The sequence below is a fragment of the Gallinula chloropus genome, assembly GCF_964237585.1.
Source record: "Gallinula chloropus genome assembly, chromosome: 16".
Classification (NCBI taxonomy): Eukaryota; Metazoa; Chordata; class Aves; order Gruiformes; family Rallidae; genus Gallinula; species Gallinula chloropus.
In genome coordinates, this window is record NC_140101.1 from 14499901 (window position 1) to 14511978 (window position 12078).

At 42.3% G+C, this 12078-nt stretch overlaps 1 protein-coding gene across 1 annotated transcript in view; it reads left to right on the forward strand.

The window, feature by feature from the left end:
• Nucleotides 1–12078, forward strand: part of PTPRT (protein tyrosine phosphatase receptor type T) — a gene marked incomplete at both ends in the record, with an annotated part of 469343 nt that overhangs the window by 300971 nt on the left and 156294 nt on the right. The window contains 2 exons of the mRNA XM_084271566.1: nt 9201–9497; nt 10830–10939. Coding sequence (XP_084127692.1) covers nt 9201–9497; nt 10830–10939 — 407 coding nt within the window. The remainder of the gene's footprint in view (nt 1–9200; nt 9498–10829; nt 10940–12078) is intronic.

Here is a 12078-nt window from a genome sequence, read left to right on the forward strand (position 1 = left end):
CTGGGGGGAGGATGGTTTGGGGGACATTTCGGTTTGGTTTTTAAAGACCAAGAACTGAAGTTCCTCAAAGTATTTGAAGTGATTGATCTAAATCTCCATGGGGGATTTTACCCGGATAGAATCAGGTCTATTGTGAGCCTAGAGGGGACCATACCAGTCCCTTGGCTTTCCTGTTACAGCAACACCAAGCATGCCTGATAACAGCAACCTGCAGTAGGATGATGGTGCCACATGGTAGCGGGGTGATTACAGATATTAGGAACGATTAGGAGTAATTTGGAACCAAGTCATTTTCTGAGCAGGCAATTAACTTAGTTACAGTTAACCAAAAGAAAGAGGAAAAAAGAAAGAAGAGGTTACAGCATTCAGGAAAAACATACTTGGGCTAAAAAGAAGACTTGGATTTCAATGAAACTTTTAAACTCCTGTGTTGGAGGATACTAAGGCAACTGTAAGGATCCTGACACCATGGCCTTGGATGTTCAGATTACAACAAGCATCCTGGCTGAGCTGGAAGGCATGGCCTGTATGGGTCAGACCATGCTTCTGAAGAGCTGGCTTATCTGTATTTTCTCATACCTAATGCCTGTATTGAGATCTGTATTGACATTTGTTTGAAGTATTTTCTTAGTGTCTTGCTGATCAAACGGTCCTAAAGAAGTGATAGTCCTCCCCCTCATGCTCTGCTCTCCTTGCACTTTCCTCTGGTGTAAAGTTATTACACTTCATTTTCATTTGAGTTGAAAGTGAAACCATATCCTGGGAAAAGGGCAATTACTGGGCTAAGTGCAGTGCATTGATTTTGCTCAGAACAAACTTTATCCCCTCCACTGTCCCAAAGAGTGTCTGTAGCATTTAGAAATGAACACTTGTTCAAATATGGCTGTTCACAGGCCAGCTAACCATCCCTGGCACTAATGGCATTGCATTGCTGACCTCAACACCCCTGTGGAAGGAAGACATGAGCATGAAATTAAACAGCTGGTGATAAATCGTTTCTAGATCCTCTCTAAAAATGTGTTGCAATGCACTGCAACCAGTACTCAGCTGCAGGAATTTGAAAGACTCTTGGTCTTGTTAAGGGAATAACTGGGAAAAGAAACTGGGTGACACAGAGTTACAGTCTCTTTCATCTTTCCCCTTGCTGAATTTCCTCAGGACTCCCTGTTTCTCTGATCTTACCATTATGGCTGTGACACATTCTACTTTGCCCTAAGTAATTATCCAATCTTTGCATTCTTAGCAGTTGACAATGTTGTTGGATTTTGGTTTGGTTTTGTTTGGATTTTTTGCCCTTCTGCTAACGTGGCAGGCTCCAGAGAGAATCGGAGAATGTTCGGAGTTGGAAGGGACCTCGACTGATCACCTAGTCCAGTGCAAAGCCAGCCTGGCTCTGTCCTCCTGACTCCCACCCTTTACATATTTATAGACATTAATAAGGTCACCCCTTAGTCTCCTCCAAGCTAAAGAGGACCAGCTCCCTCAGCCTGTCCTCATAAGGAAGGGGTTCCACTCCCTTTATCATCTTGGTGGCCCTGTGCTGGGCTCTTTCAAGGAGTTCTATGCCTTTGTTGAACTGATGGGCCCTGAACTGGACACAGTATTCCAGGTGAAATCTCACCAGGCCAGAGTAGAGGGGGAGAAGGACCTCTCTTGACCTGCTAACCACATCCCCTTTGATGTCATCAGACACAGAGAATCAGCTGGTCCCCATCATACAGAGAACCCTCACGTACAACTATGCACTGCAGGTGAAAAAGGGATCTCTGCTGCTCCTGAATCTTGAGGAAGATGACCAAGCCTTGAGGGGGGTTAGGGCAGTTAAGATATTTCAGTAATGCCCACAAAGCCAGTGCTTCATGAACTGGTAACTCCTTCTAGTAGATCTAGGAGTTAAACTGGAAATATTTAAAAAAAAAAAAAAATTGGTTTTGAAGGAGAAGTTTCCAAAAGAACATAAAGAATTTCTCTTGCAGATTGCAGGGATGTAACAGGGAGTTGTGGTTACAAATGAGGGAAAGCCTATCTGCAGGAGCCATGCTTTTCTCTCTGCTCTGCAGAATAATTCAACAGACCCAGGACTGGGTAGCAGAAGCCCTCTCTCTTACTTACTGCTTTGATTGCCTTATTTATTTTTAGGGAGATAATTTATGTTTTGTCAGGAACTACCTTATAAGTTATTCTAAGCTCTTCCACTTACTCTGTCTGAAGAAGAAAGCAGGAAGGCACCGGGAGAGTGGTAATCAAAATAAATGCACACATGTGGTAGTAAAACAAATAGTTAAAATAAATATTTTATTTTACATAATAAACTAAATTTGTAAAAAACCACGTGTTTTACTTCAGCTTGACAAAACACGAGTGGTTTACCTGCTTTGTAATCTCCCTTTCATTAGCATATTTAATTATGCTTTTGTATTTAATCATCAAAATGCTCAATAATGTACACTTTGTTCCCAGCCATGGAATACCACTGCTATGTGTATCTGTGATAGATGGTTTTAATAAAACCAGTAATTAGCCTTTATTGTTGTTTTAAATTATTATTTTTAAGTTTGTTAGGGAACAATAGTTTTAGGTATGAGAGGATGAAAGCTTTCATTTTACCATTTCATAACGTAATGGAGGGGGAAAAATCCATTTAAACAGATGCTAATAAACTTTTCTTTCAAAAAAGTAGTCCTTAATTACCTTGAAGTTGTTTATAAGTGACGACCTGGCAGCTCTGCTCTGGGTGTAAGCGAGAGCTGGGCTGGGGCAGGCTTGGGGAGCTGTGTAGTTTCTCAGGTATCAGGTAGAACTGGGCTCAGTTTAAAAGCATTTAGGTTGACTTGCTTTTTTTAGTTTGTTTTCAGTCTTTTGGTTAACAAGGTTGAACTCTGGGATCAGAGGATGTTTAACAGGTTGTGTAATATATCAAATATGTTCCTTGTTCTTTTATTTTTGAAATCAAGGGTTTCTTTCAGTGCAGGATTGAAAGTAAAATCTGCAACTGAAACAAAAGCAGATCAATCAAAACCGAAGAAGATACGCTGTGAACTGAAGTAAAATGATGGTGTTAACTGTTGAGAAAGCTCAGTCCCTGGCTTATCTAAGCACATACTCCATTATCTGACTTATTTCATCTTTCTTTTATAATAGATTCATCTGTGGGGCAGGGCTCCTCCTCCTTCACTGCTCAGAGAATGCCATAAAATAGCCTATTTCAGTTCATCAGCCATAATGACACTTGTTTCTTTCTGTGTGGCTCAGGGTTGAGCTGATTGTAGGCATCTCAACAAGCAGGTTGGTGGTTCTGAGGTGGTTTTATTGTACTCCCTTTTTTCTCTTTTCTCTGTTGGAAGTCTTCTCAGAACATTCTTTTCTGTATAATAGCCTGCACATTGGCTGTACTGTCTTTGGACCAATGATGGTATCTGAACTGTTTTAAAAAATAATAATAAAAAAATAGATCTAAATATTAGAGAGATGTTCTTTCAGGAGAAAAGGGCAAAGCCAAAACACTTCTACAGTATGGAAAGATGGGAAACCTCTGATTATAATCAGTGGTTTTCCTGTCATGTCTGAAAAGGCATTTAGACCACATTGGGAAGGCTTTGAAACGTGAAGAGCAGCAACTTGGGTGAGCTGTGATGCTCCACGCAGAAACTCTGTCACAAAGACATGCTGCACTTCAGGGACGGGCAGAGGTGTCTGTCATTCTGAAACATCCATGTACAAGACATTGATGCAGAAGGTGTTTATGGACCACCTCGTCTGTCAGGGTCTCTTGAAGAGATGAGCAGCATGCACTGTAGAGTTGGGGAGTTTATCCTGAACTTGCATTGTGCATTGAACCACTTGAATGTGCTTGGTCTCTATCTTGCTGTGGTTTTTGTGATAGTAGGTATGTTTCCCTAGACTTGTTTCATCATGTGGAAACTTAAGGAGGAAGAGAAGGAATAGGAAATGAAGGAGAGATAGAGAAGACTTCAGCACTAATCAAATACTTGGTGTAAAATCATTGTCAGAGGAGTGATGTGGCTGTTCTGTTCTCCATCTCTGGAACAAGAACCATGTCTTTGGCAAATACAAAGGAAACTCACCATCATTAGGAGTTTTGGTGATGGTGCATGAAAAGTGGGCACAGTCTCAATTTATAGTGAGAGTCAAGTAATCTCTGAAGTTCTCAACCATTCTGTGGTACTACCAAATGTGTGTTTTGTAAATTCAATAGAACTTCACTGTTTCAGACTACTCTCCTCCTCCTCTTTCTCTGTCAGAAGACATCAGGTCAGGACTCTCAGACAGCTGCTGTACCTGTCACACTCATTTTTCTTCCCTTTGTGCATTCTCAGTCTCTGTAACCTCCTGCTGGGAAACAGAATTTAATCAGTGGACACCAGCACTGCTAATAAACTCTGCCTCCTGCTCTCTGTCGGGTCAGGGAACATGGGTGGTGAGGCCTCAGACAAGGACAGACAGCTTCTGCTCAATGTCATGTCTGTTCTGACAGCACCAATTTCTTGCAATTAGGCTCCTGCAGCAGGTAGTTAACCTGGGGGCAACAACTGATTGTCTCTGTTCAACTCCGGTGCTAAACTTGAGCTTCATGTTCAAACCCCTGTGTTTTCACCGTTGTTTCCTTTCCTCCCTGTCCATCTCTTCATGGAGGGGTATAAAGCAGAGACAATTCTTCTTAATAATCTAAATCAATCTCACCTTTCTACACTTCACCTTAAGCAAGAAGACCATGGTTAACAAAACAAGATCTGTAACACTCCATATGAAAAGATGATCTGAGGTCCAGAGCAGGTCTGCTCAGAAGACAGGCTGGGAGAGTTGGGCTGGTTCAGCCTGAAGAAGCGAAGGCTGCTTCTGGAGAGACCTTAGAGCATCATTCCAGTCCCTAAAAGGGCTCCAAGAAACAGGGCCAGGCCCAGGGGAATGGCCTTCAGCTGCAAGAGGGCAGCTGAAGAGGAGCTGGGAAGCAAAACTTTGGCCCAGGGTGCCCAGAGAAGCTGGGGCTGCCCCTGGATCCCTGGCAGGGTTCAAGGCCAGGCTAGATGGGGCTTTGGGCACTCTAGGCTGGGGGAGTGTTCCTGCCCATGGCAGGGGTGGCACTGGGGGGCATTAAGTTCCCTTCCAATCCCAACCATTCTGTGATTCTATGAAGGAGCAAAATCAGGCATAAACCAAATTGTGAGGTATTGTGATAAGAAATGCAGTGTCTGAATGGTGCGGGTCACCTGTTGGGTCAGAAATACCTGCTTACCTGGACTAAGGACCAAGGGCAGAGCTGAAGGACTGGGAGACTTTTTTTCCCTTCAGGAAACATATATCCCAAGTATTTCCAAAAGGTTCCTGGCCTGCTGAGTGTTTGCAGCAGCCTACTACAGTAATGATAGGTATCGAAGCGCCAGTGGGATGATGCGTGTTAAAATGTGGTGTTAAGAAATACTGTTCAATCCTTGATTTTGATGGGAACTTTCAAAATGTAATTAATAGTTCAACCAGGCTGAAAGAAAAATACAGCATTTGCACAGTGAAATCTCAGAGACTGCAATTTTCTTGGCATGGGTTCAAGACTAGTTTTAATAGATCAGTGGCAGCTGTTCCATTGCTCCTGCTTCTTTATAATGTCCTTTGGTTTTTCCAAGGTCTCAGGACACTTTAGAAAGTTTTACTTTGCTTTATGCAGGCTGTACTGCTGTCTTTTTTTATATATGATCTCGAAGTATTTGAATTGGGCCAGGCTGTTTCTGCCCTGCTTTGGTAGGTATTTTTGTAGAATTGAACTTTAGATACAAGCTTTTCTCATACTAACCATGTTCAAGGTTAATGATTTCCAGGTTTTTCTTCTTTCTGACATTATTTACAAGAATTTTGTCCAGTTTCAGATATTCACCACTACTAGAGGATTGTAGATTAATTATGAGTTTTGGGGAGTTATGTTATTTTTTTGGAAAATAAGTTATCAAGACATATGAAAAATAGGTGATGTCAGGCAGCAGAGTCTTGAGACCTTTTGAGATTGAAACCAGGACTATGGATACTTAGAAAGCTAAAATGTGGAAGAATTAAATGGAGAAGGTAGCAGGACCACTGTCATTTTGAAACAGCACAAAATCTCATCCTTGAAAATGAATTTCCATGGCTTATGCTGCAGAGGAAATCGGTGTGCCAACAGGAAAATGTTTTCAAGACTGGATATCCTCTATTTAAATAAGATTTGTTTACTTATTTATCCCCTTTTTGCTCAAGAATCTAGCAGGCCATTAGCCTCCAGACCTGCAGCCAGAGACTCCTCAGGCTCTGGGTATTTTTGACCTCTGCATAACCCCCTTCTTGTTTTACTTCAAATTTACAGCATCATAATCTCACTTTTCACTGGACTGAATAATCCCATGTTTTAGGATTATCAGGCCAAGAGCAGATAATTCCTGGGAGAATGCAGCATGTTGTATGACTCTGTGGTGGGGTCTCTGAACTATGTTTATACTCTGTATTTAAGCTTCTCAGTTGGTCCTGTGCAGTTAGTAGCCTGGTTACTCTATGGAAAACATGGTGTTGAAAAACCAAAGGCCTCGGGATGTGTCTTAGAGCATTCATAGTCAAGTTTTGACAAGAAGTAGATACAAGGCAGGTTTCCAAGACTTTAGAGTTTTGACTAAGGTAAAATGTGAACAAGATGAGAAAACAAGCTAAAAAAATGTGGGTAGTCTCCCATAATCTGGGTTTTGGACTTATGACTTGGTGAGAGGATGCTGAATCAGGATTGTTCCTTACCACTGATAAAGGCAGCACATCTGACATCAATAAACCAAACACCCTCTAATAACCCATTCATTCCCTACTATGACTGACTGAAGGAAAATAACCATAATTTTAAAAAGAACCCCAACAGTATGGCATTAACATGGAAGTTAATTGCCACCTTCAGCTGCATTGTTGTCTTGACAAGAAGTGCTTTTGCCATGTCTCAGCCATATTCCAGGTTGGGGTCTGGAGTTGATGACTTGGTGTACTGGAGAGCTCCGAAGGACAAGAGACTGCATCTGCTTTTGGTTTTCTTTCCTTTCCATGCCTTTAGGAATAAGGCTTGTGATTACCTTTGTGCTTCCAGGGGCTGAAAGGTTGCAGAGGACCATTCTTTTGGTCACCTTGTTTATCTATACAGTTCATCTAGAAATGTTCCTTTCATGGGTTTATAGAGTGATTATCACCTAATGCTAAGTATGCATGTGTATGCATGCAAACTTTCTAATATCTGAATTACAATTGTATTTGACACACACAGTGCTAAAGAGTCTCATTCAAGAGGTGTTTCCTCAATGCTAAGGGAAAGATATGACTTCCTAAGCCAGTTGCTAGCTTTAGACCCCGGTCCTTTAATAGCTATCCTATTTCAAAAGTGTCTGTGTGTCTGTACAGAGATTCAGAATAACCTTCATTTCAGAAGTAGCTATTTCCCCATTGTCAATCACTAGGGATTTTTTAGAAGTAAGACAGACTATGTGTGGAGCCAGGAGTTGGACTTGCTGATCCTTCCTGGTTCCTTCCAACCCAGGATATTCTGTGCTCTATGCTTGTTGTTACAGTGTTCTGCTTATGCATTAGTAGCTTGAAGTCAGCATGCCTGGTGCATGCTTTACTTTCAAGAATTATTAGAAGGTTTTTTCTCCACTTTATCTTTCCAAGAAGTGTAACTAGTGTTTGGGAGTCCTTAGGAGTCCTTGTTTCCATGCTGATTATTCCCTTCATAGGCTGAAATCGTGCGAGAACATGAGAAGTGGGCGAAACACTAAACTGTGCTATAAATCAAGAGACTCTGTGAAATTCTGTGGTTTTCTAATTACCTTGCTTAGATATATATTGAGCAGAAAAAAAGCAAACGAGCTACACATGTTGAAGAAATGTCAGACAAACAAAGTATGACACGTGTAGTATTATTACCATCTGACATATCTCAAACGCTGACTTTACTCACTCATCCTTCATTCTTTATATCTGCACGTCTAGCAGTGCATGCATTTATATTTTATATAAAGGGCAGAGTCTGTAGTCAGAGCGTTTGAGTTATGCTGTTAAAAATAAATTAAGGAACAGCAGGTGAAAATTATTCTTACACATGAATATTCAAACTGTACCTCAGTCAGATACTGTAGAAAGAGTAATAAAGAGACATGAAACTTTGGTAGGGCCAAGGCATTGATGTGATTTGAAATAATGTTTTATTGGCACAAGGTTGAGATGACTCAGAAAACTTACTCATGGAGTGGCATGATCTGCTCGTATGTCCCATTGCCAAAACATCATCATCACAGAAATTGTACAGGAAATTCTAATTTTATGGTGGATTTTGCTCTTTCTTAGACTCACAGATGGTGTTAAGTTGGAAGGGACCTTAGAGCCACCACCCCACACCCCCCTCCCTCCCAGTGCCACCCCTACCAGGGGCGGGGACACCCCCACCAGCCCGGCGCGCCCAAAGCCCCATCCAGTCTGGCCTTGAACCCTGACAGGGATCCAGGGGCAGCCCCAGCTTCTCTGGGCACCATGTGCCAGCGCTTCCCCCACCCCTGGGAAGGATTTCTGCCTCCCCTCTCCTCTCCAGCTGCCCTCCTGCAGCTGAAGGCTCAAAAGTAAAAAAGTTGAGGAACAGTGGCACTGGGATGGTGGAAGTCAGAGTCAGGCTCCTAATCTTGTTTCGTATGCTCTTGCACTTTAGTCTCTGAGCAGAATGGGCCTTGGGTTTGGCAGGAAGGGTGTAGGGGCTGCATAGCTTACTAGAAAGTTTAGAGGCTTGAGTTCACTCCTCTTCTGGCAGCCCTTTCCTATGCCTTCGCATCACTTGAGGCACAACTCACCAAGGTCTTTGGACACTTCAAGTATGACATTAACTTTTTTTTTTGAGTAAGAATAAAGGAAGTGTGACTTTCACACTACCTGACTGATGGGAGGCATGCTCCCTTTGCTGCATTCAGTGAGGTTTCACAGGATTTGGGAGCACAACCACTGCTCAGGGCCCTGGGAAGGGATTTTCAGGAGCCAGAATGCATTTGTGGAGCTGACATGATTCTTTCTATCCCTTTTATGTTGTAAAGATGGGAACCTTCAGAGCTGTGAAGTACTTGGATGCTCTGGCAATATGGAAGGAAGCTTGTTAATGGATGACTGACTTCTTTTAATGTCATTTTTTCCCTTTGCTTGCTTCACAGATCCTGTCCACGGGCCACAAAATGTAGAAGTTGTTGATATTCGCTCCCGGCAGCTGACACTGCAGTGGGAGCCCTTTGGTTATGCAGTCACCCGCTGCCACAGCTACAACCTCACAGTCCAGTACCAGTATGTGTTTAACCAGCAAAAATTTGAGGCAGAGGAGCTCATCCAAACTTCATCCCACTACACCTTGCGAGGTCTGAGGCCCTTCATGACCATCCGGCTGCGGTTAGCCCTCTCTAATCCAGAGGGCAAAATGGAAAGTGAGGAGCTGGTGGTGCAGACTGAAGAGGATGGTAAGTCATTTTGGGTTTGCTTGCTTGTTTTTTGGGGGGGAAGGCTAATCTCTTCAAGTTGTACCACCCCACAACCCTGTGTCTCATGGGACGTATAAATGGCTTCTCTGGACAGTGTGTGTGCAAAATCCATCAGTGTAAACAACTTCCATTTCTCTGCTGCGTTCTGCAAAGGGCAGAGCTCCCTGAAGTGCCTGGAAATGATAAACTCCAGTCTGGGCAATTACTCAACAGCAACAGGTTTAATTTTATAGAAGTCGTGTTCTGAATTACCCAGGACCCAGCTTCCTTTTTCATACGGGCAAATGTAATCCTGATGTGTGTTTGGGTGGGTTTTTTTTCTTGTACCTTCATATCACTGTCCCAAAAAGAAGTATCATGTCCCTTCCAGAGTGAGGCTTCTCTTAATGCTTTTCTTCTGGATGTAGCATTTTATATATGTCTCAGAAGTTACATTCGTTTGGTGGTAACTCTTTGGTTCTTGATACCAAAGAGCTGTTTGGGAAGGTCTGATGGAAAGCTTTAAAGCATTGTTATTTCATCTGAACTATTTTAGACCAAGGACTCTCACAGGCTACGACTCTCCATGCTCTCTAATGTGTTAAAGAAGTGTTCTTCCTCTGCCAGAGCTGGAAAGAGTTGCTGTCCTACATTCCTCTCAGCTTCAAGTGCCTCAAGCAATCCAGTATATCATACAGGAGGACATATGTGGATGGCAGATCTTTCAGAAAAATGAACAGGGTTTTTATCAGACAGGCTTGGGAGTGCATTTAGTTAGTTATCTTCCACCACATTAAAACTGTGCTTGAGTAGGTGGATTTTTTAGCTGGCCTTGTAGCCATTAGGCAACATAAATCTTACATTTTTACTTTACTGAGGATATCAGTCTTCAATAGTGATAAAGGTGTGCAGCCCAGTAGCATATTTATGCCAAGGCTGGTTGGTGGGATAGTGCTTTGCTGTTGTGTAGGCAGAGGAGGACAAATTCCTTCTGCTCCTACACTTCATGTGAATAAAGGCAAACTGAATTTAGCTTCGTATTTTCATGGGTTCTGCTTTTGTTTATCACTTAGTGGTTAGATTAGAGTATACTTATTTGAAACAAAGGTTGAAAATAGGTCTTTCATACTGGTAGCATGTTGGTAAGGGTAGTGTCTTGAGGGGTGTTTTAATTGGGGGGTGGCTGTTGTTTTGGGGGTTTTGGGTTTTTTTTTCAGCTAGGAACTTCCTTTCTGGTGGCCTCTTGGGGGTCTTCTGATGAGTGTGCAGCTGGAGCAGGTGGCAGCTTCTAACACAGTTTTTTGATTTTGGTGGTTTGTTGTTTTTCTGTAGTTCCTGGACCTGTTCCCTTGGAATCCATCCAGGGAGGACCCTTTGAAGAGAAGATCTATGTTCAGTGGAAGCCTCCAAATGAGACAAATGGCATCATTACACTCTATGAGGTAAGGAGAACAGACTGTTGTCAAGGAACACATGCCATAGGGCCCTTTTCATGTGTGTTTAAGCGAATCCTGAGCTTGGAGAGATTTCAGCAGGTGCAAAAAAAATCCTGATTAAAATAGATAGGAATCTTTGGGATAGTCTGATGCTGTCACCTCAAAAAAGAGAAAAAAATTCTTTACTGATATTCATGGCCAAATTAGAGTGTCATGTATCCCCCCACGTCTCGGGTGTTCCTACCCTTTTTTTCCTGCAGTATCACCAAAGTCTGTTTACTTTCTTTGTTTTTTCTCCACAAAGTAAACTTCTGTTAGGTTTTATGCCTAAATACAGGACTAATACCTCTCTGCTTTTCCAATAGTCATAACACTTCCCAGCAATCTCAGCAGAATATAGCCATTAAGTCTTATCTTACGGTGTTCTTATTGAATCTCTCAGTGATACATCTCGCTAGCCCAACCACTTTCCCCGCAGCCAAACAAAATATACAGCAGGTTGTAGGATGATCACCAACCATCCTATGCTGGATGAAAAAAAATCATCATTGAATGTGATTCTAGAGTGTATCAGAGGAGATGTTTCTTGTTAAGGTAAGGCAGCATTATCGTTGTCATGTGCTTCTGGTGAGATGCATCCATAATGCTGTGTACACCCCAAAATGGGCAAACAGAATACAAAAGAAGGATTGCTATAGAAGATTGTATGTAATGACTGACAGTCTTACCAAAGGAAAGTAAAGGCATCTTTATTAAATAGCAGAAAACACTGCACTGATGCTGGCTGGGTGTGTTTTGGTTTATTGGGTTCAGCATTTACCACAGGAGGATTAAGAAAAGTGGAAAACAATTATTTTTTTTTTGCTTTTCTGACTCCCCATAGTTTTGGGCAGCATTTTGTGATACAGAGAGGCAAGAGCTACTCTTTTTTTTCCTTTCTTTTTTATGCTGGGAGAATGTAGAAGATCTTACTTTGGAAAAGGCAGAGTGCTAGAAGCAACTCTGCCATCACTAGCGAGGGCTTGCTCCTTTCCTCTTCCCACCCAGCTTCTTGGTGTGGGTCAGCATGTCTTATGTTACTCCTGGATCTCCTTGCTGATGTTGGCTGTCTGTAATGCAGTGATGGTCAAAAGGCAAAAATCAAG